Raw genomic sequence first — 25,271 nt, 5'->3', positions numbered from 1 at the left:
CAATGAAGCGTGCATTCATCAGAACGATGCAAATTATGCACCAGAAAAATGAATAAACCTTACTTCTACATTCACCACAGTGTTGCGAACTTTCCACCAGAAATTTTCAGTTAAATGTGCACCTTCAAATTTTTAGCGTGATTCAATTTTTCCACCAGAGCTATTTATTTTGATAAGTCCCTCAATGCACCACCTTGATGATATTTTGACACCAGAACAACCTTAAATTTACCCTCTTCTTTAAACTCTCCAAACACCAGAAATTTTTTGTATGCACCTCTGTGGTGCAATTTTTTGACCAAAAAATTTCATTGAAGTTTGTCCCTTCATACACCTTTGTGGTGCAATTTTCAGGCATCATCTCAAAGGATTTGACGCAATAAATGGTTTTCAGTGCTTTTATAATATGAAATGAAGTTATTTTACCTTCAAATCAAGTTATCAAGAAATTAAGTTATTTTATATCATAATTTTGTAAATGTGGAAACAGAAATCTTATTTATAAAAGGTGGGGCTATTGCCCCACCTTGCCCCACCCTGTGCACGCCAGTGGCCCCTAGGCCAGTGCATTCTACTTTTTTAACTTTTTTGTCATGTTTATTCCTTAAAATGATGAAGTTATTTTTACCCATCCTCATTAACACACTACACATTTTTCGGTCTCCACAACCAACACTGGCTGGTTGGGTGTAGCAAAAGCGAGTGTGACAGTTCTAACGAAACTAACATCATACAATGTACAAATCAATTTCGTTGCAGGAAACAACGAATGAATCCGTAGAACAAACGAGCGATTTCGTTATTTATACGAAATTTTATTTTCAGTACAAGCTAGAAACTAAGTCTTATATTAATGGCCTACAAGAATGTTATTTACAAAAACTGGCTTCATGGCTTTTCACACAGAAAATATGCTGGACTTTATCAATCGCGTCAAATTTCCTTTCGTTTTTGTTTAAGCTAAATAAAGTCACCATAAAAAAACGAATTGTTTTACTGTTGGTTTATGCGAAATTGTGCCTAAGTTTTCATGAAATATTGTTTAAAGTTTCGCTTTATCTAGCACCAGTGTGCACTTATCGCAGCTAATAACGGTGTAACGCCCTCAATAGTAACAACATGGTGATTAATGTAAACTGACTGAGCTTCTTAGAACTAATGGTGATGGTGTCGCCACTAAAAGCCACTGGCCCGAACACATTAGTGTTCTGCTCAAGGGAAGAACCGTTTGAACCTGTCGAAATGTGATGTGCATTCGATATGCAGCAAAGCACACCGTATAAACCACCGAAAGATGCATCGGGGATTTACATGGTTAGATTTAATTTCTCCATTCATGTTTCCACTACCTCGCTAAGTTGGTATTTGATGCTATGTGCTATTAGCATTAGAAACGATAATATATCATCTAACACGACAGCTTTTATGTGCGGATGAGTCGGTATTTGTGTCAAATGTGCATGATTTCTCTTTGAGCGTAATGAGTGAGAGACAGAGAGAGAGTGTAATTCAACCATAAAAGGGCAGCGTTGCCACAAATGCTGCTTTTTGAACACAATAACAGTTGATACCGTAAGGTATTGAAGAAAATTGTCTAGCTAAAAAAATAGTTAATGTTTGGAATTAGTTATTGAGCTAACAAACTTGTTGTAGTACCATAAGTAAGGGGGTGCCTGCTTTTTTCGTGAACCAAAATCTGTATTTGTGGCATCGCTGGTCTAGAGAACTCCTGAAATGATGGAATTCCCTTAGAGTGCGCCGTAAGGTGAGTTTTGTTTGTAAGCAACTACGTGATAACGCTCTTCCTGCCTGGAGATAGACTTAACAATTATGTTCGTACAGTTGGGATTGGCAGTCTTCTTTCGAACGTCGGTCAGTCAAGATGCAGAAATTAACCATTCGGTTGATAGTTTGTGCGGCTTTTGCAGTCTGTACCCTACAGTCTCCTCCAGTTTGGGACGTTGTGACTACCTGTCACATACCAAACGAGTCCATCCAGGGACTATGCCAGGATCCTGTCGATTGCACAGCATACCGGCAGATAAACGATGTCACCAGTATTGGCAACATGAGTCGGTTGAGTTTCGTGAAACAGGTGCAGTGTACTGGTGAGGAAGAGGGAAAGGTGTGCTGTCCGCGGGATGGAGGATTGTACAGTAATCCTTGGATCGATATGACGAACGTAATAACAAGAGTAAAACAAAATCCTTTAAGTATTAAGAACAGAGTTGGTAGTCAGGGGATGCCGTGTGGACAGCAGGACTTTGGCATGCTGGTCAATCATGGGCAAATAACAGAAATTGACGAATTTCCGTGGATGGCACTTTTGATCTACGAGAAGGCAATGAATCCGGTTGTACCCGGATGCGGAGGGGCGTTAATCAGTCAGTCGTTTGTCGTCACTGCAGCGCACTGTTTAGTGGGACCGATTATTCAAAAGAAGGGAAACTTGTAAGTGTATTGAGATGATGGTGAGTGGGTGGGCATAAGCTAATCATTGTTTTTGTTGCACAGAAAATTTGTTCGTGTAGGTGAATATGATCTAAAAAATGATCCCGACTGTACAGTTGAAGGGATGTATGCCGATTGTACAGATGGAATAATTGATGTGAAGCCAAGGCGTGTGATCGTTCATCCGGACTATGTTTTGGGTTCCGTTAGTCAACATCACGACATCGGGCTGGTGCAGTTAGAGCGCCCTCTCGAGCTTAGTGTCTTCATTCGTCACATATGTCTGCCAGAACCTGGAAGCAGTACCTTGGGTAAGAAGTTCATTGTCTGTGGCTGGGGTCGAACGAATTTCTTCAGTGAAGGGCGTGAAGATAAAATTCCAAGTCCGATTAAGCTGAAGGCATCGCTACCGTACTTTGACCATGGAAAATGTTCCGAAATCTACCAACCACAAAGGCTTCAACTTATCAACGGGCAGATCTGTGCTGGTGGTCACAAAGCACGAGATACTTGTTCAGGAGACAGTGGATCCCCGTTGATGTCCTTCGATAAAAATATAAAAGCTTGGGTGCTAAGCGGACTGGTAAGTATGGGACCGCAAAATTGTGGAACTGCTGGTAAACCTGGAATATACACCAACGTTAAGGAATACGTACAGTGGATTAAAACAAATGCACATATTTAGATGCATTTAATATAATCAATTTCTTAGCAACAAAATGTGCAAATGATTTCAACTGTTAATCATATCCGAAACGATTCCTTCAAAGGTCAGCATTCCGTAGAATCCACGGGAGGTAATACCGCACATTCGTGTAGATGCCAGGCTTGTTGTACGTCCCACAGGAAGCGGGCCCTTTACTCACGATTCCGCTAACGACCCACATTTCTTTGACTTGATCGAAGAACATCAGCGGTGAACCGCTATCTCCGGCGCATGAATCTTGACCTCGCCGTCCGCCCGCACAAATCTGTCCTGGTCCCAAATCTAGCTGCTGAGATTCGTAGGCCATCATGCAATCTTCCGCTTTGACGAACGGCAAACTAGCTTTCATCTTGATGGGGCTTTTGCTTCCCACCTTCTTATTAACTGTAAGGAAGTACATAAATGAGGCATTTCCATCCTTCCAGAAGCAAGACGGAAATAGGTACTTACAAAAGTTCGTTCTACCCCATCCACAAACTTGGAAGAACTTTCGCTCCGCTAAGCCAACGCGCAATCCAGCCTTTGGTAGGCAAATCGGTTGAAGAAAGTCCGAATACTCAACGGCTCGATCTAGTTCGATCAACCCGATATCGTTGTACTGCTGAGTGTCGCGAGGATCGTATTCTGGATGTACTTTAATTGACTTGAAACGTGCGTCAATTTTCTCCTCGTTGCAATCCAGAGCATTTCCGATCTCAGTTCGTATCACAGTGCAGTCCGGGTTGGACAGAGTATTGTACTCACGTAATCGGACGAATTGCCTAGAAATGGTATTTAAAGAGAAATTCATTCGTGAATAATCCTCCAATGATGATTAGTTATGGTGGAGATACGTCTGGCCATTAATCTGTAACCCATGTACAAAGAGACGTCATCGGAAGAAGAGCATAAACATAGATACACAGTTAACAACTGATCTGGATGCGCGTGTTTTATTTGACCATCACAAATTGGCTTCGAGGACGGATTTTCATCGGATTTCGACTGCCAGATTCCATTGGATTTGAAACGGTACCCTTGTTGATACCGAGCATAGTGGAAGGTATGTTTTTACTTGATGCGTGCTCAGATGTATGCAAATGCAATTTCGGTAAGACGCATTCTGAGAGCTCTGGGATTGTCGTCATAGACCAAATGTTGCACAGTTGCGTGGAAAGCTACTTCAGTAGTCGGATTCGATATTGGAGAAGGTGAGTAAGCAAATCAATGCGTTCGTGGCTACTCGTTAGACAAGTGATCAGATGTCCGGGCAAGTTAAGCCTGTAACAGCCAGTATCGACAATGTGCAACGTGTTCAAGTTGTTTGTAAATTCTGTCGTCGTGCGCACGAATCAAATCAAATGTGCCTTGCATGGAACAAAACGTGTTCGAAATGTGGTAAGCGAGGACTTTTTCGAGCAGTACCCGAGCACGAAACCATAACAAACCGATAACATTTGAATACCATAATCAGGTATGATACCATATTTTGGTATTGATTAGTTACGACTTAAATGCATCAAATAACCTACGAATACCTACATGAGTTATTAAACCTTATTTTGCTATTACTCAGTTATTGAGGTGTTTTGTAAATCACCAAACGAATAACTCAATAAGCTACGTGATATTTCAGTATTTTGGAGTTCGTAAAAAGCTTGTTGCAAATCAAACGTTTTATATTGTATAAGTTGACATAAGAAATTATTAACATTTACTTACAATGTGTTTTATTTTCATTCATATGATGATAAAAGTTCTGCTGATTTTTTTTTAAATATCATAAACAAATTGTGTTAATCAACCTGAATGATTACTTTACATTTTGAAATAAATTTGATTTCCTTACATTCATGTATAATTATCATATTTATGCACTGACGGATTGATTTATCAACCTTAATTATCCTTAAGTTGTCACTTTCATTATATATGTACAAATTATCAGAAACTGGTTCAACTATAAGTTGTATTCCTACAAAATAAGGCTGTTCATGCTTGTCACTGAGAATGCTATGAATGTTATAGAAATATCCATTTTTCCAAATCCAAGAATCATCGTATCGAAAGTTTTGGCATGTTAATTTGGTACAAAAGCTCAATCCATTGAAAAATATTTTGCTCTGGGTGCTAAATTCTGATTCCGAAATTCCATCTTCGAATGTTACATTGAAATCACTAGAAAACAAAAACCGTTTATCAAACTTTACCGATGGATGGTTTTTTTTCCAGAGTGATTGAACCCAAGGGTAAATAATAGAATCCTTTGGTGCGTGAGTCATGTGAACCAACCTGTTGAGACGATATTTTCGTTCAATTTGTATAATTGGTTTGTTGTTACCGCTCCTAAAGTTCAACAACATTCCATTGCCTGGAAACAAGTTTTCCTTTATACAAATTTTTACTAGAAAAACTCATAAATAATTTTACCTGATTCGTATGAAAAGAGCGAGCTATTGTATAATGCACCTGTGTTACGAGCCGTATATCCAAGATGCGTTAGCAAATGAATGTTATATGTCATGTTATCTCTTCCAAAATGTGCTTCAAATTGTCCAACAAATTCATCAATACGTTTCTCACATGCATCAATTGTTGATTGAGCTAGATTGGGATCTAGCAATAGAAAAACTACAGATGAGAGCTCTATTAGGTGATCCAGAAACGGTTGTTTCAATATTCCATATAGTGACGGATAAACATAATGCAGCAAAAAAGCCTCCCATTCATTCGCTTTATACCGTTTTTGTTCATCCAATGGTCTCGGGTTTCTTGGAAAACTGCTAGGAGGTCGGAAACTTTGCATTCGTTCGTTAACCACTTGGATTTGTCGCCCAATGTAATAATCCTGCTTGTGATTTTCAGTCTCGGTGTACAATGCTATTATCTGCTTAATTACCCCCAAATCCACGGCGTGCATGTAATCAACTGGATATCCTGCTATGATGTCAAAATTCTCAATATACGTAAACACGGATTTCCCCATGATTCCATATGATTCCTGTCCTGTGCTATTAACTTCATCCATTTGTTTTCGAGTGATTATGTTTTCACGCATTTTCGAAGCCTTTTGAGGGTAACATCGTCCATTGCGGGTGCTTCTAGTTTCTCCTGGGTGAAGACACAAAGTGCAACCATGCTCTCCATTAAATTGCTTGCTGCACTGCACTTTACAACGAGCTACTGAATCTAAACAGTTTTGTAAAAGAACAACTTTGTATCTTTCGCCTCCAATTAGTATTCCTTCTTGCAGTTTTCGCAGCTCAATGCAAAGATATTTGAATAATAAATTTGGGTTAGGCTCTCCTTTGGACAACCACAAACCTGCCACCATTAGATTGTTCTTTTGGAACCGAATTGCTGGAGGCAAATTGTTCAACGTAACGAAAATAGGATACAGAGGTTTCCTGGTAGTAGATCGGAAGGGTGCGGCTCCATCGGTATTAATACTTAACGTAAGGTATTTTCCTGGTTCATTCTGCAATAAACGACGCGCAATCATTCCACGGTTCACATCAGCGATTCCATCACGATCGATGACCTTTGTGTATTGTTCGATTTCAAGTTGATATTTTTCAAATGTTTCCCTTAATTGAGGTTCAATTGAAGTAATAAGAAAAAAATCATTTTCAGGAGATTCACAGATAGGACATGTTACAGCTGATTCCGGCTGATTAGCGCCATAATCATATTGACAATTGATGCAGAAATAGATTCTGACTGGTGTACACGAATACGCATCGAATAAACTTGAAAAAGTTTGAAATGATTCTGGGAAAGTTTTAGTGCCTGTAATTATATTCATCATCCGCAACAAATCTTCCAAAGCTTCCTGTGTAAGGCGATGTCGAATATAATAATTCAGTAACATAAATAGAATCTCAACCGTGAGTAAATCAGAATGGATTTGAAATTGTTTGGAATGATTTTCAGAGAATATCTGAAAGTAGTGAAAGTAGTAGTAAATACTTTTTTCTTAATATGGTAAATTTAAACCTTGAAAAAATGATTCCAACTGGTCGATCGATTTTGATCCGCGTTGAGTTGCCTTTGCTCTTCGTGTAGAATGTTTTGCTGACTTGACAATGTTTCTTGTGGAACGAGCGCAGGTACTGTAACTTGTACACTCTCTCGATCTTGAGCATGTTGAACGGAAAGGTCTTCTGGTAGGTCTGTCACGTCTTCTGCGAATTGGCTTGGTGGATTATGAGCCACAGGTGTTGTGATATTTTCATGCGAATCATCATCTGCTTCCACACAGGAATTGTTTAATTTTCTTCGATAATCAGCACTGCAGCTTGACATTGCGTTCACGATGGTATCCACGTCATTTGATGTGTCCTGGGTCCGATGATGAACGTTAATTTTAACCTTTAATAACACATAGCTTTAAGTTTTGCAAGCATTTACAGTGATCATATATTCAATTACCTTTTTTCGTACTTCCGCCCATCATTAGACGGTGATAGATAATAATTCCGTCTTCTCCGTGGTTTCATAATTTAGTTTTTGCAAAAAACGTTGAATATTTTTTATAAAAACTGACTGCCTTTTTAAAAATAACAACTCCTACAAACAACATGCAGTGTTGACACGATGTGCGGTATATATAGGTGAGGCAGAAGGAAACTGATCGACAATTCCGCTCTCACGGTGTTGTTATGCATGATACGACATGACGTCACGTCGAGTTATGCATAAGAACACTGTAAGAATGAAAGCATCGACTAGTTTCTTTCTGTCACACCTATAGAATATTTGAAAAGGGCCTATCAACTTTTGTAAATAATTTGCTAGGTCGTTTTCACGAGAACCGAAGTACGCCCACGAAACCAAGAGCACTATCGGAAAGGGAAGAATTTCATTTGCCCGATGGTGTTGTTAGCTTGCGTGAGCGTATTCGGTTCGCGCGAAAAAGGCTTAACAAGTTTTGTGTACATAAGTTGATAGACCCGTTTCAAATGTTACGTGAGTATTATTCATGTGTTAATTTTTAGTAAACAGGGCCCCGCTGTTGTGTCACTTTTTGTCGAGTGAGTGAACTTAAATCCATCCGTGCACTCGTCTATATATACACGCTATTTTGTGGCTACTCATTTTTGAGTCGAAAATCACTCAGTCCATCCAAAAGGGAAGTTAGCTAAAAATGAGTAAACATGATTTTACTCAAATTTGAGTAAACGAGCCTATGGAGGAAACTGGGTAACGGTTACTCAGATTATGACATTTATCAACTGAGTAAACCTTACCAATATCGGTAGAAACGAATGAATGCCCCATGAATGCTTTATATGTATGTAATTGGTTTCGTCCAGGAAGAATATTAAATAAAATATTGTGAAAATGATAATTCTGTATTTATTGATACCAAAGAACTATTTGTTAGAGTTGTATACGTAACCAACTAGCTACTGATAGCTTTCACCATCCATTTTATTACGTAGCTGCTCCATTTTCACTGTTTCACTTCTAAAAACTAATTTTAAACTCACTGCGCAAAGATCGCCCGTTCAAAGTGCGCCATTTTGAACTTAGGAAAAATTGATATCAGAACCATTTACCCACAATCTGGGTAGATCCAACTCATTGCAGTAAAACCAGTCTACTCATTTTTTGACAACTCCATACAGCATGCAAAAATGAGTGCGATATACCCAGTCACTGAGTAGTCCAAAAATAGCGTGTACACCACATATCGGTGATGACAGTTGAATGGAATGTAGTTTTTTTCTTAAATAGGTGGTCTACGTTCACAATATAGGTACACTGAAAACAAAAGCGAATTTAACATGCTGTGGATGCATACCTGAGATTGGCCTTGTTTATTTTTTTTTTGTTTTTCGCTGAAAGTATTATTATGATAACGATTTCTATGATAAGTTGTAATCAATTATTGACAAACATATTTCAATTACTCCAAATAAATCAGAAAGTATTTGAAAATGTTTTTCAGAGAATACCATAGAGTTTACTCAATCGCCTTAAATGTGGGTAGTTTATAACAAACGTGCAGATATTTTTTTCATATTTTGCAATAACCATAAGAAGTGCTTAACAACCCATTCTGGTTACCACCCCAACTTTATGTGTAATGATTGCACTATGTTTGGTATGGTCCATGTATGGTAATCGTATATTAGGAAGTGCACGATTGGGTGAACCTCACTTAACTTGACAAATAAGGGTGGTTTGTTTACCAAAAAGTTAAGCTGAAAAGAGAGTGCGGGGCAAGGACGTACCACCCCGTTCTTACCCAACACCCTCTCTTCACCTTCACTGTTTGGTTAACCTACCACAATCATCTATCAAATTAGGTAAGGTTAACCCGCTCGCGAGTACTTTTTTCTTATCGTGAAAATTTTCTTCAGTGCATTCATTTCAATGTGACAACCTCAATTGTGCTGATGAACCACTATCTTTGCTTTCACTTATTTACGCGTTTGATCTCATCCTTCTTTCTATTACGCTGTGTTGAAAATCTTCAAAAAAATGGCAAAAACTAGGAAAACTGTCAACAAAAAACAAGTGCAAAAAGCAGCCAATGCTGCAAACATGTGTGTCCTGGAAAATGTAAGTATTTATAACAAAATATCTCAAAGGAAAGTTTTTGAGACAATCATTACATCTGCACGTAACCTCAAATATTCTGTTCTGCCATAATGCATCGTTTGCATTAAATTTGTCATAAATGGAGATTTTTAGCTTAATTTTAATATATTTTTTCAATCTTATTTCAGCAAACAATCGATCCCCAGCCTGGTCCTTCGACCAAAAAACAGCGGAAGATAATCGAGGTAAAGACGATTTTAAAACGAATCCCAACACGCGCTTTCCATAACCTCAAATTGCTTGCAATGAAAAGTAACTTTAAAATATTTACAGCAAACAATCGAACCGCTGCCTGGTACTTCCGGTACTGCCGGTACGTCAACCAAACTCAAGGAAAAATCGATAAAAGTTTCAGATGAGGTAGGTTTTTCAAGTGTTTTGTTCAAATCCACGAAGATTTACACATAACCTATTATTTTTAGCCTATGGACTTGAGCACTTCGATATTTGAGGCAGTATTTGAGCATCCTGAACTCGGTGACATGAAGACGAACATTTTTGAGGAGACTGCAACACAAGTTACCACTGATATTGAATCAGTTGATCCACTGCAGGTGAATCTCGATACGGTTCGTCATGCAGACATTGCTCATTCTCAAGCAAGTCAAACTGCTGCTAACATCAACGATGATTCAAATCTCCACAAAGAATGTAACGCTCAGATCGAAAAACTACAAGAACAAAATTCGCAGTTAAAGGAGGATAATGCGAAGCTTAAAGCTGAGAATACGCAGCTGTCATCCCTTAATTTCAAGCTCCAACATAAAATGGTTGAGGACAACAATCGTTTGTTGGTTTTTACAGCAGTTGATGGTTATCCATCTTCTGAGTGGCTGCTGCGAACATCACAAGCTGCTAACAAAAGTGATTACTTATTTGTCAAGGAGCTTGTGATGATGCTGTGGCCTGATGGAGTTGGTCACGCCACAGTAATGGGCCGCAGATCAAATAATCCGAGCGGAAAGAAGAAACGCACTGACGCAAGTGTGGAAGAAACTTCAGCGTCGTCAGTAGCATCGTCGTCAAAAGCAGCATCATCCTCAGTAGCACCAGCTTCATCATCCTCATCAGAACCAGCACCATCGTCAACGTCGACAGTTGTAGACGATCTTCCCACAAAGTTGGATCCACAGAAAGTGCAGTACATCGTAGGTATGTAAACAAAAGATACCTTTAGGAAGTTGTAATAAAGCTTAATTGTTTACAGATCGTCTGCGCGAACGACGGCAGCTTTTACAAGACCCACCCGGTGTCGCGAACGATCTGTCAAAGAAAGCAATCCCTCACATTACTCGGACCCTGGCTAACAATCCAGCACTCAAATCTGTCGATCGCTGAAGAGCGGAGAATCCGGTATTATTAATTCGTTTCAATGAATTTCTTTTAAATTTCATGTAAATGTGTTATGTTTCGTTTTATCATACAGGACCAAAACGATGATTTTTTACAAAAATGAATGTAAGAATGTTAAGTTTTTACAAATAAACTTTTTTTTTTAAATTCATAGATGAAAGGTTTATTTTGGTGCTGAACAGGTACAAAATAAATGCTTAATTTGGTATTTTTGTGGGCTTTTAACTAACAAAAAAAATAACAAAACGTGGTATTATACAAAACACCTTATGGAGTTATTGGTTAAGTATTGAAGACCTTCAGGATACCAAAATATGTTATTCTAACGATAAATGGCATTGATTATTCGGCAGTTATTATAATAACAAAACAAGTGATTATATTGGTATTCGAAGAACATTTCTAAGTTATTATTTTTGGTATTTTACCTCTTATGTCAGGCTCGTCAATACTTTATTAAGGTATTCAGTTATGCTGTATAGCATACATGAGTATGTTATTCATCAGTTATTTTCTTCTGCTCGGGTAGGGTAGTGCGCTACCATAGAGGTCTAGGACTAGTAGGTTGTAACCAGTTGGTTACAATCCGTGGATTTTTGTTTGTATGAGTTGTTGTTGTTTGGAAAATTCACGTATTTTAATTTAAACGACAGAAGGCAACACACAGCAGCGAGAGGGTTAGTACCGCTGCAAAAACACTCGAACGATACTAAAGGGAGGACAATCGTAGCTAAAAATGGAGAATGATCGGCAAAAGGCATGCGAGTGACCATGTTCTAAAAGAAATAACCTTCTAATTGTCAGAAGTAATCAGGCGTCCGTGTAGACCGGTATCGTGAAGTGTAGTGCATATACAATAAACTCCCCCCCCCCCCCCCTTGTGGGGGTTTGGGCTGGAAAGCCTACCTCCGTTCAGGACTTCTTGTGCTTTTGTACATTTTGTACACCTCGTACCGTAAGCAAAACGGTTTTACACGGCTCGGCTCGGAAGTCAAGATGGCTTCCGAGCCTAATAGTAAATGATCCTCGATCGTCCGTCAGGGACGATTCCCTCAGGCCGGTGGCCTTAGTTACCCGGGAGTGTCTGGTCATGCCATAGTCACAATTGGCGACCGACGTAAAATCGTGAAAGGTATTCGGAGGATCGCTTAAAGTATGAAAATCTACGGATTTTCCAACGGGAGGTGGCAGGGATCCGTGCTTAGCACGAATGTCTAAAACCGCACACTGGAAACTTAACCGATGAAATGTTTGGAAGTTTGAATATTTTGCATAATCAAAAGAGGTCCTGAACGAGAGGACACAAACCAAAATTAGTTCAAACGATTTTAACTTGTTCGTGTTCGTCCAAATTTATATTTTAAAAATCATAATCATCCTACCTGTACTATACTTACCGTACATACTCACCTGTGATATAAATGTAGTAATAATTATGTAAAAAGCAGCACACTCATACTTACCATTCACAAAAGGTTTGACATTGACTAGACTTTTCTTTTTCATGAACTATTTCGTACTTTTGCCCAAACCAGAAGGGTCGTGCGGCGCTTGAAAAGATAATGAAGCCACTTTATTTTATTTTTAGGAAGCTTACAATCATTTTCCCTGGTACATAAAGGTGGAATGATGAGGCAGGTAACCGGGAATAGGCTGCACAGGTTGGCGAGGAGTCATCTAGTTATGTCCTCGGAACCTCGATACATATATCCTGCCCAAATACCACCGCTTTCGTCAGATCCACTGGCCTAGGGATCGATTGTCCTAAAATGGAAATAAGGAGGTAATCGTTAGTCACTTGCAAAGTTGTTTTAAAATTTTCAAGAGAAAATTTATTTGTGCTTTCAATTGATTAAGGAGTTCAACACTCCATTTAAATCAATTATGGATCACCGGATCATAATTGATTGTTCCTGTTGATGGAACAAGGGATTTTCGTACCAGCAACAACAGTGAAAGATCGAGGAATTGCATGTATTGCCCTCTTTCTTTGCACTTGTTACGGTAAGACTGCAGAAAATACCCACTTGTCAACTTTTGTTCACCATTTTATGCATCGATCAATTTGAACGATCGGCAATTTGTTTTAATTCACTGAATTGTGCGCACTTTACTCACCTGCAGTGCATCTTGTGGATACAAGATGGCTAGCACGGTAATCCCGGGATTTTATGGGTTTTCTGCAGGCAGATCTTCCCCAGGCAGATTTTGGCACTGGCAGCAAAACAACCCACCCACTGGAGCTCCAATCCACTTTTATACACACATACACCTACAAGAAAAACAGGAAGCATAAATGTCGATATGCTTAGTCGGTATCTTTATTTACTTACCTCATTTCGATTGAAATTTGGCCAATTTCAACGAAATAAAATACACAACACAACATAAATAACACGAAACATAAACATTGATCATGGCGATATGCTTTGACAGATGTTTATTTACACATTGATGCCGTATGACAACCTGTCATCGGTGACTGATCGCTTGATCGACTAATCGATCAAATGACAGTTCACCCGCCGGTAAATCCCGCCTGCGCAAGGGGGACTACCAATGCGAAAGATCGAAAGTGATCTAAATGTAAATTATGTAAATATTAGAAATAGGGTTGTAAAATTGTTTTGCTGCAGCATTGTAAATATGTTTATATGAATGTTTACCCATGATTCGGGATGATTTTTGTAATTTATTAGTGTAAAATAAATGAGTAGTGCACGTTTTTATTATTATTTTAAAATTTGATTTTAATTTATTATTTTAATTTGTATGTACATAGTATGATTATGATTTCGCGTTTTCAAGTAGATTGTAAATAGTTTGTTTTGATTGTTTGAGATGCGGTTGCACTTCCATGACACCGTTTGAGCCAAAGATGGTTTTGAAAAAAAAAAAATGCAAAATCACTTCGTGCTTTTACATTTTGCATCGGGGTAGTGGAAAGTGTAACCAGTTGGTTACAATCCGTGGATTTTTGTTTGTATGAGTTGTTGTTGTTTGGAAAATTCACGTATTTTAATTTAAACGACAGAAGGCAACACACAGCAGCGAGAGGGTTAGTACCGCTGCAAAAACACTCGAACGATACTAAAGGGAGGACAATCGTAGCTAAAAATGGAGAATGATCGGCAAAAGGCATGCGAGTGACCATGTTCTAAAAGAAATAACCTTCTAATTGTCAGAAGTAATCAGGCGTCCGTGTAGACCGGTATCGTGAAGTGTAGTGCATATACAATAAACTCCCCCCCCCCCCCTTGTGGGGGTTTGGGCTGGAAAGCCTACCTCCGTTCAGGACTTCTTGTGCTTTTGTACATTTTGTACACCTCGTACCGTAAGCAAAACGGTTTTACACGGCTCGGCTCGGAAGTCAAGATGGCTTCCGAGCCTAATAGTAAATGATCCTCGATCGTCCGTCAGGGACGATTCCCTCAGGCCGGTGGCCTTAATTGCCAAGGAGGGTCCCGTCTCGGCTCGACCAAGGTGGCCATGCCACGGTCAGCCGATGCCGTCAACGACGGAAGACGCCTGCCAGCCAAACGAGCCAGCAACGCCTGCTGAGCCGTATGTGGCTGATGAACGCCACCAGATCCGCCATTCTCCCAAAGCGGCAACAACACTGTCTGCAGCCCGCGCCGCAAGTTTCCGGCCACACGGTAGTGCAGGAGCAGCCGTGTGGACCAACGCCAGCGTCGCGATGCCGAAGGAGAATCTGCTGCAACAGTGAGTACCGTACTGTTCATAAACTCTCGCATACACGCCACATATATGTGAAAACCCACACCCACACGCCACAGAAAAGGGCAAATAAATGTTTTAGAAAATGTGAATATTCCTGTGTTTCATACTTTGTCCGCGTAGCCCCTCCGAATACCCAGTAACATGCCGGCCCTGCGACACAGTTCAGGGGTCTCATGCTACTGAGCTAGTTACCCGGGAGTGTCTGGTCATGCCATAGTCACAAGGTCCCGAAGAAACGAGCTCTACTTTTTCGCTCAGCGCTGGTACTATCTTCGGTCCCAAGCTAATCGATTCACCCCTCGAAACATAGGAATGTCCACTAACCCCTCATTTTATCTGACAAACTTTCATAGCGAATCAAAACAAACATTGTGTAGTACTAGAATTTTGACTAGAATGGGGTACGTTAATCGATTTGCTTGGGACCAATAGGCTAGTCAAGTAGTGAGCCAATTTCAAACCGATAATTTCGTATTGATTGTTGGCGCTACTTTGTCGTAATCACCCATTTTCGTTCTATCGATCAGAAAAGATTCATAATATCAATGATTTCACTACGCGCGAATCAATAATAGTTTTTTTTTTCGATGCGTTAGTTCATTACCTACCTACAACAGAAATCCAATTAGAACGCATTGTATGCATATTTACGCTTATTGTTCTCAAAACAAAAGAAGCGCTCCTAGCGAAACGCCTTTTTCTACGTTTATCCGTAGGACAAAAAAGTTGGAGGGTGGTGTACAAGACACGACCGCATTGTTGAGGTAGGACTACGAAATTTTTGTTCGATTATCTAGTTTGTTGCTTCGGATATTATTTTGAAATTAAGTGAATTTCATAAGTCAACTCTTTTGTAGAAAGTTGTGGTGGCCCTGAACTGTGATGGTTTCTTTATGGCAAGCTTTGCTATAATCACTGGACCTCGTGGTTATTCGCGTTTATACATATCACTTGCACAGGGAATCAGTTTGGCATTTGTGACCAGCATACCTTCCAGAAGCATGAAACAGGTCAAAATTTGCCCAAATCTGTCAATAAATTTGCTTGTTTTGCATTTGCTTATAACAAAATACTGAACTTTTCGGGAACATTCATGTCAAAGAACTCACCAACACACTTTTTGCTTCATGCCTCATGCATGTAACAAATGAAATTTTGATTGCCTTTCTTTTTGAACACGCCGGTAAAGTACACAGACTCCTCCCATCATGAGTAGTTTGCTATCAAGTAGCGACACTGGATCCTCTCCTTTTGTACTCTCTGTACTTTAAGTCTATACTATATGTACTCTGTATTATTTAACGGTTCGGACGATTTCGAAGATGTCGCGCAGCAGGAGAATGCAACGATGAGGGTTTCTCAGTTTATGAAAGTGAAACGGAATAAATTTAACCCACCGATAGAACATAATTTATTTCCCTAACAAATTATTTGATTTTTGTATCATTTTGATGTATTTAGTGACAAATTGAATGGGTGAATCATGGGTTACTCTATATAAATTCTATTCTAACTCTTTTCTGAAAAGAACTTGGTGGCCCTAAAAAGGGCCGTTTTGTTACGTTGCTTACGTTGTTTGCAGAGTATTGACGACATCCATGGCCGTGACGGTTTTGCGCTTGGCGTGTTCAGTGTAGGTGACGGCATCACGGATTTTTCTAGGAACACATTCAGTACACCTCAGTTTTCTTCGTAGATATAACCGGAAATACGCTTCAAACCACCACGTCGAGCCAGACGACGGATGGCAGGCTTGGTAATACCCTGGATGTGTTAACACGTAGAACCTTCTGATGACGCTTGGTGCCTTCTTTTCCAAGAGCTTTGTCTCCCTTGCCACGACCAGTCATTGTTGCTTGATGTTTGTCGTTGAACGGGTGAATCGAAACTATAGTTAGCATCCTGTTATATAGTCAACCAGCTCTGCCGGTACCATATTTTCTCGCTTCCCATTGGCTACATACAGTCATGATGATGCAGCTTTGTCGATATTGGGAAATTCTGCGTGATAACATCCATGGCCTGCCATCCGTCGTCTGGCACCCGAGGTGTGCTGAAGGTGTTCCTAGAAATTATGATCCGTGATGCCGTCACTTGTACTGAACACGCCAAGCGCAAAACTGTCACAGCCATGGATGTCGTCTACGCTCTGAAGCGACAGGGACGTACTCTGTAACATTGGTGGCCCTGAAAAGTTAGAAGTCATTTCAGAAAAGAGTTAGAATAGAATTTATATAGAGTATCCCCTGCTTCAAAGTTTGGTTACAGGATAACAACTCTGGAGAGCAGCGGCACCGGTGGTGTAGTGGTAAACGTAAATACCTCTCACTCAGGTAAGCGTAATTACCTGGGTACAATCCCAGCCGGCGCCACTGGGATGCTCTGAGGCATAACATCTCTGATCACGCCTTCCTTCGGAAGGGAAGTGAAGCCGTAGGTCCCCGGTTCATGAGTTCATGCGTCGATAGGTAGGGTTCAGGTGTGGGTAGCATTGGTGCTCAGCACGGAAAACAAATCCAAGGAAAAAAAAAACGGAGAGCATTTAGTGTGGTCGTTGGGGGCGTGTGGTTCCGAATTGGCAGCAAAATGTTCCGCAATTGCATCCTCCCTATTTGTACACGCCCGAAGATCGGAGGCGAATGTCACTTCGACTTGTTTCATCTAGGAACCATTCTCTGATGACTGTGTTGGGGAAGCAGCATATGCATGTACGTAATTGGTGGATTTGTTAGTTATTTTAAAGCTTTTGGACAATGCTTGAAATTTACCACTTTTTCAATAGTTTCAATTTGAAAATCAACAGTCAAAAGCATTGTTATCGATGCGTAGAAATTTTTCTGATCGATTGGTGATAAAAATTTTGAAATTGGTCTAGGGGCAGCTAAGTTATTAACGTTCAAAATCTTTCATAATTTCATCTGTCGATTTTCATATTTCTATCTTCCCGAAAGACGTAGTCCTACGTCAAAAAAAATCCAATATCATTTCAATGCGTTTGGACGGAATTGAAACTTGTAAGACGAATTTAGAATCAAAAAGCAGTATTAAATTTTGAACAATATCTCAAAAATGTGTAACAGTTGGGGTACTCCCTGCCCAGCATTAATGAGACCCCCCTCTACACTGACTCAGGGTCGGCATACACGTGTGACTATCGCGGCCAAGGAAACACTCAAATACTCTTAACACACCCCGATGAACTCTCACACAGGTCTCGTTTATTTCCCTAACTTTCCCACTTTCTTATCGGTTATCTCCTACCTTAGCCTTCACTAGTTCTTCCTTCGTCTTCCGTTGTCGATGGGGGCCCCCTTCTCCTCCGTTCCGCTACATCTTCACCTTCACTTTCTCCTTTCCTTTGCTTCTGTTCTTCGTCCCTCGGTTTCGACTGTGGGTTGCCCAGTCGATTCACCTCTTAACCCTTCACTCTCCTCTTCTCCTACGGGTACTCCCACAGTACCGTTTGCCGAGCCGTTCGCGAACGGTATAACGTGTCCACGACGCTCAAGGCCGATCCACAATGGCGATGAACACGGACTAGTAAACGCGGCTGGTTCAAGCCGTAGATAAATGTTGACGGTAAACTACGGGGTCCTGTGGGCATAATAGGATACCATGATGGCGGTTAATGATGAGGGCAATTCGGGTTTTGGCTTGAAGGAGTTTTTACCTGGATATTTCAGTAGGTTGGCTCCTCCTCCACTACTGATCGAGTTTCGCGCCTCAAGACTCGTGCAGACTAATAACTTTAACTCGAATAACAATCTTTCACTATGATGTATATCACATTCGATTTGGGTTTGTCTAGCTTGGTTTTCGACTACCACTTTTGACTTTTGCCAGGCAATTAGCTAGCAACGATGGCGGGTGATTTCCTTGCGCTCTCGACCGTTGATCTATTTTCCTTCAGCCCAATTTCGCCCCATCATGGCCCCCTTTACACCACCTCCCGATGGCCATCCAATCCTGCTGTCAGCGGCATCTGGATGTGAGTAGCGGAACTTCGTGGAGTGTTGCGTGCTGTCCAGTGGGTGGTGGGCGGTGTTGGCACTAATATTTGAATCCTTTCCTGGCATTCATAACATTTAAATCGAAACACTAAATTCGCGACAATCTCAACAATCTTAGACAGATAGACACACCACTGGTTACAAATGTGTAACTCGTTGTCAAATCCAACGGTACGTATGGAAAGGGGAATAAATTTAGAAGTCATCTTTGACAGAAATATTCCATTTCTTGTTCAAACCCATTAAAAAAGAGAGGTACTGCGCGGGTTGTGCTTAAGGTCCGTTTATACTTTCTGATTTTGATCGCTGCCATAATGAAAAATCTACTTGATTTTACTTTTGACACCAATGCTACCGACGCACAGTGGAACGAAATCAAAAAAAGTGGGACATGACTATTTGCGATGAAACTATTGAGTGTAACTTTTTGATGTCTTCTAGAATGTTTCTTTATTTTTTAAGTACTTAAGTAGTGAAAATTTTTGGATAAGGAGGGTATACACTCAGATAAAAAAAAATTACTTTTTTATGTCTTGTTAAATTTGATGAACACCTATGGAAACATTGAAGATGAAGTCTTTTTAAAGAAACTTTCTATCTCTCAAGTGGACGAACTTATAGGGTGAAAATGAACTTCAAACGGTAGTACCCCCTTAAAAACCGTTTTTGCACCATAACTTTTTTCTTTGAATTATCTTGTTTTTTAAATATTCTACAAAGTTGTAAGTGCTTAGAAAGTGCACATTTTTGCAGAGGACAGTAAATCGCTATCTCTTTGTTGAAAGTATTTACGCCAGTTTTTACAAATTTTTTACGCTATCCATAATGGGGTGTACCTTGCAGATTAGCAGGTGTTAGCAGTTAATGAAAACGTCATTTCATTCAACAACTTATAACCTACAGTTTCATATACAATTCATAGGGGGATCCAAGGGGATGCTTAATAAATTTTCAAAACATGTACCTCAATGTTTTGCTACGTTTTGCTGTTTTCATGAAGATTTTTCCAAGAATATACATACATTAAGACAAAAAAAACGTATGGCTTATTGTTAATTATGACAAAAGAAATCATTATGGTGAACATTTGCACTAGCTATCAAAAGTAAACGGAAATTAAGCAGGTGATAAAACATTTATTCAAACTCTTTTGATTCTTAATTGGTTCCAATTATTATAACAGTTGATCGTTCTCCTCCCAATCTTCATCACTGGATGAACATGGCATCTCATTCTTTTAAATACTCGGTTCTTTCAAAAACTTCAATGCATCTCCTCTGAATGGAATGCTTTTCCTTCTAGGAATCTTTTGCATTGATGAAATCAATGGGTCTGAAGACACCATCAGTCGGCTTAAAATGTCTTGATTTGTGGCTACACTGTTGAATACAACAAAAAAACATAAAGCTTAAATATTATTAGAAAATATAAAAAGCACATATCTGTACCGTGAACATTTCCTTGCCCGATGTTCTCGAAAACTTTTGATTCTAGAAAGTTTTTGGAAGAATAGAAGCTCTTATAATGTCTGCGCCGTGAATCAGAACACGATGTACGCTGGATGCCCTTTTTAAACAGCCGTATAACTTCACATATTGTTGGGTAGTTTCAATGCAATACATTTGAAACTTGTCTGCATTGATTTTGAACCCCGAAGAAATTACTGATAAAATGTTGTAAAATCTCTCAATCAATTCCGCGTTTAGTCTCGTAATTGATGCTGAAACTGACGCATCCTCAACAAATCTTCTGGCTGTATTTCTATCATTTGATGAACCAGAGCCTTGTTGGGGAACATCGATTATAAGGACTGTCTGATTTTTAAAAACTTCTTGGATGTGCTTTTTACGACCCGCGACACTTTCCTTCCATGAGGTTTCCTTGCCTGCCAACACGGTACATTTAACCGGTATGCAATATGCAGCAGGCACTCCATAAACCTTATTTGTATAATATTACATTAAATAAGCTATATCAATGTTATGTATATTAATATAAAATTACCGAACATGACAATGCAGCGGGGAGATTCCGAAATTAAACATCTTGGAGTTTTTTTTTAACTTTATTAGAGAGATTTTTAGCCGTTGGCTAGTTCATCTCTATGACCCTACATCTTGGAGTTTTCTTTTGTATTCCATACATATCATTAAATTCTTTGGGTGATGCTCCACATGCATAGCACCTTTGACATGATAGTTCAGACACAGGACTACAAACTTTACCATCTACCATGCTACATATGGTGTGACTAATGTTTAATTGAAAACATGTGAAATTTTGAGTGGTTGTTGAATTTAAATGTGCTAATTGGTCATCTACACTTTGCTTTTCACTTATGGTGAGTCCCTTAGTTTCCTTGGCAAACTGGATCCTTATTGGGCGGCAGAACCTTGTGGATGATGACCGGATGTTTTGCCAAACTATTTTTGAAGGGCAAGACTTAACACGCATTTGTAAAGGAACCAAAATGTGACAAAAATTGAACTATTGTCAAACATCTTGTTTGTAGAGCCTTGTTTATAACTAGATTGGCTAGAGGTTCCATCAAAGCCCCATTTTGAAATCAGTTTAAGATCCATCAGTTCAGCGTCAGTGATAGTTAATAATACTTCATCTTGAAGTACAACGAGCTGCTTGGCCGTATGATCAAGAAGAGCTTGAAGCTTAACTTCGGAAGTTGATTCCGAAACAGATATATATTCCTTCGATGGAATACATTTTTCACGAGCTTTCATGAGAACTGGGTACGATGGATAGAGTTGAAGAACGTTACATATTTTATTGTTTTGTCTCATCAACATAGAAGCATAATGCTTCCTCTTCTGTTAGTTTCCGTGCAAGTTTAGCTGGTGCCACATTTTGTGCTTTCCATGCTTTTAGCAGTATCTTTATTACCTTCACTGCGCGCATTCATTTGCGCAGCAAATGAAAGCTTAGAAGCAGACCTTTCCTGTCTGAGATCAGCAACCCGTCTTCTCTTGCTCCGAACAGTCAGTTCGTCGAAAGCTTTCTTTGGCTGAATATCTCGAGTAGAACGTGATTCAGGGAATGACCTCTATTCCTTCTTCTTCTAAACATACTCTTCTCTTAACATACTCCAAAACACTATAATTTCTCTTTTATGGATCTGATTGAAACCAAACACCACACAACTCTGATCTCAGATGATTCAACATATCTATACTCTTAAAAATCACTTCTGAAAACCTGTCAAACTAAAGCCGGATAAATTGACTGAATGACAGCATGCACGGAAAAAAAAAAACAATACAAAAATTAAATTGATGATTTTTCCTGGATTCGTTAGTGCCCACATCAATTACGGGATTAAACGCAAATAAGTTTAAATAAATGTGTTTCCAGCTGCTGTATTGCCATTTAATATTGATAGCTAGTGCAAATGTTCACCATAATGATTTCTTTTGTCATAATTAACAGTAAGCAACACGTTTTTTGTCTTCATGTATGTACATACTTCGATACTTCATGTATGTATGTACATACTTCGAAAAAATTTCATGAAAACAGCAAAACGTAACAAAACATTGAAGTACATTTTTTTGAAAATTTATCAAGCATCCCCTTGGATCCCCCTATGAATTGTATATGAAACAGTAAGTTATAAGTTGCTGAATGAAATGACGTTATCATTAGCTGCTAATACCTGCTGACCTGCAAGATACACCCTCTTAGAGATAGTGTAAAAAAATTGTAGAAACTGGCGTAAATCTTTTCAACAAAGAGATAGCGATTTACTGTCCTCTACAAAAATGTGCACTTTCTAAGCACTTACAACTTTGTAGAATATTTAAAAAACGAGAACAGTAAAAAAAATATGGTGAAAAAACGGTTTTTAAGGGGTACTACCGTTTGTAGTCCATTTTCACCCTATAACTTCGTCCACTAGAAAGTCCAGATAGAAAGTTTAAACCTTGGACAAAATTTCTTAAAAAGACTTCATCTTCAATGTTTCCATAGGTGTTTATCAAATTTAACAAGACATATAAAAGTTATTTTTTTTATCTGAGTGCATACCCTCCTTAACCAAAAATTTTCACTACTAAAATAAAGTACTTCAAAAATAAAGAAACATTCTAGAAGACAACAAAAAGGTAAACTCAATAGTTTCGTCGCAAATAGTCATGTCTCACTTTTTTTGAATTCGTCCCACTGTACGACGCCAGAGAGGCAGCTCCCACACTTGGACCCTACCTATCGACCCATCAACTCATGAACCGGAGACCAACGGCTTTACTTCCCTTCCGAAAGAAGGCGTGACCAGATATATTATGCCTCAGAACATCCCAGCGGCGCCGATTAAACCCAGGTCTGCTGGGGTGAGAGGTTATCACGCTTACCACTACACCACCACCGGTGCCACTCTGTGATGATGATTGTAAAACATTTATTGGAAATAAATAGAGAAGGGAATTATTCAATTTTACCAATTTTACAGTATTGAAACAGGAAGCTAAAAATCTCCAAAAATAAACAAGTGATTCAGTACACTCAGTAAAACTTGTTGTATGAAACATATGCAGAGTACCTATATAAAAAATACAACCATACATTGGATGTAAGAGAAATTTGATGTGCTCGTAGGTACGACTTCTCGGTATAGGCTGCATCCGTCAGAGCGAACATCATAGTTTTCTGCTTATCTTCTTATTCTTTTTGAAACTAGCCCTGTCCACAGCCTAGTGTTCTTTTTAGGATTTCTACAGGCATCATGGCTACCTTTCCATAATTTTGTACATTATCTGGCGAGCAGGGACGCATAGAAGCGACCATTCCGAAAAGACTCACATTCGGAACGGGAATCCAACCTACTGCCTCCGACAAACTTCCTTTCACACCGTTCCAAAACACTCGCAATCACACCATACTCACAGTGGTCCAAACTGGTCATAGTTCGGTCCAACCAGACAATGCGCAGCCGTCATCACAAATGTCCTGCTGATCAGCACTGCTCCGCAGCCCTGAAAGTTGTTCCGATAAAACAGCAAAGCCGCCCAAGGAAATTCGTCAATGTCAGTCATCGTTCCCTGTATCCTATCCTGGTATGCTTGCTGCTGTCCACATGAGTCGTTCAAATCAAACCGAAGCAATATGTGTGGCTTTGGAGTCCTCTCCAGCCGTGGCACGTCCGTCGACAGCTGAGGATCCTTATAGGCACCTCTTTGCGGGCAGCAAACTCTCGTCTCATTGTTCGATTCACACTGCACTGCGCTCACGAAGCTCAGCCTACCAACGGATCCAAGCTCTTCTCCTATGGTAATATTCTGAAAAGCCAGACAATTCTCAGGATTCACGCAAATTCCCTTCACCGCTTCATTCGGGATGTCACAGCTGTTGTATACCTCCCAAACCAGAGGAAGGTCATCTGCAATGAACACCAATCAACACGTGCACCGTAGAAATCTCTTCAAGTTTAAAATTAACTGATGATGCAAACCTTGCTGTAAGGATGATCCGGCCAAAACAACTACCGCAAGTACCAATTCCGAGAAAAAATGTGTCAGCTTATCACGAGCCATGGCAAACGAATGAACTTACAAACGATCACGTAGCTAAGCTCCACCATACTGGTGATAAACAAACTTGATGAATGACAGACACAACGAAGCCGGTTTTGTAGCTGGTTGTTAATTGAAATTCCACCAATCGACTGAGATAGGTCAGTTTTGGAACCAGTTATACGGATGTAGAAAGCTAGGAAAAAATATTGGTTCACTGATTCACATCCTGGGAATCCCATGGTACAAATTTTGTTTGAATTGGCATCATGAGTTGGTTGACTTCAAGAAGCAAATTCGGTGTGCCGATGAGGCACATGGTAAGATATGCTTTTCGTGAGCTGGAAGGTTGCACAGTAGCGTGCTTCATTTTGATAGGCCACACTCCAGTTGATTCTTAACCCCAAAATATGAGTCGGGACACGCATTTTGAAAAATTTATTAAGGTTTAGATGTCGCGCAAATGGTTTGAAGTTTGTATGGGTAATATTTACTATGGAAGCGGTTTAAATTTCTCCGAGGGACACCCAACTGAGCATTTTCACGCCATCTGAGACAAAGTTGTAGAAAACTGGATTGCCTTTTCAAATGCTCAACAAAAATCTAAACAACCGCAGCACCTGAACCCTTGAAACGAGTGTTCACCCCACTGCGACCTAGCAAGAAGTACAGTCGACTTGTTTCGCGCTCCGGTATTTCGGAAGTTTTCTCGGTATTCGGTTGGTTTAAATTATCAGTTTTTTCTCGCTTAGTGATTACTGGCATAGTACCCGGCTCAACAATTATCTGAAAGTGAGTTTTTTTCTGAGAAGAAAGTGTGTTTTCGGCATCATCGGAAGGAAAATTGTTTTTGCGATTGCCAATTCGCCAACCATTTTGCGCACCATCGGTGCGTGATCACGC

The 25,271-nt window shown here is 39.7% G+C and overlaps 3 protein-coding genes across 3 annotated transcripts; 1 reads left to right on the top strand and 2 right to left on the bottom strand.

Annotated features, from left to right (window-relative positions):
* The first annotated feature begins 1,713 nt into the window (after positions 1-1,713).
* Positions 1,714-3,169, top strand: LOC135696848 (CLIP domain-containing serine protease B8-like). Its single transcript, XM_065216381.1, has 2 exons — positions 1,714-2,451; positions 2,515-3,169. Exons 1-2 carry the CDS (start codon positions 1,883-1,885, stop codon positions 3,134-3,136), a joined length of 1,191 nt encoding a protein of 396 aa, XP_065072453.1. The 5' UTR covers positions 1,714-1,882; the 3' UTR covers positions 3,137-3,169.
* LOC135696846 (CLIP domain-containing serine protease B8-like) lies at positions 3,139-24,920 on the bottom strand. Its single transcript, XM_065216379.1, has 4 exons — positions 24,308-24,920; positions 23,743-24,235; positions 3,608-3,918; positions 3,139-3,541 (listed from the first exon to the last, which is right to left on the bottom strand). Exons 1-4 carry the CDS (start codon positions 24,387-24,389, stop codon positions 3,216-3,218), a joined length of 1,212 nt encoding a protein of 403 aa, XP_065072451.1. The 5' UTR covers positions 24,390-24,920; the 3' UTR covers positions 3,139-3,215.
* LOC135717586 (uncharacterized) lies at positions 5,741-12,502 on the bottom strand. Its single transcript, XM_065239717.1, has 3 exons — positions 12,496-12,502; positions 6,036-7,111; positions 5,741-5,752 (listed from the first exon to the last, which is right to left on the bottom strand). The coding sequence occupies exons 1-3, from the start codon at positions 12,500-12,502 to the stop codon at positions 5,741-5,743; spliced, it is 1,095 nt and encodes a 364-aa protein (XP_065095789.1).
* Positions 24,921-25,271: the final 351 nt, after the last annotated feature.

This window comes from Ochlerotatus camptorhynchus, unplaced genomic scaffold, assembly GCF_037179485.1.
Source record: "Ochlerotatus camptorhynchus isolate MF236.1 unplaced genomic scaffold, CSIRO-AGI_Acam_v1.1 ptg000062l, whole genome shotgun sequence".
Taxonomy (NCBI): Eukaryota; Metazoa; Arthropoda; class Insecta; order Diptera; family Culicidae; genus Ochlerotatus; species Ochlerotatus camptorhynchus.
Note: the sequence above shows the minus strand (reverse complement) of the source record. Positions and strands in the feature narration are given on the sequence as shown.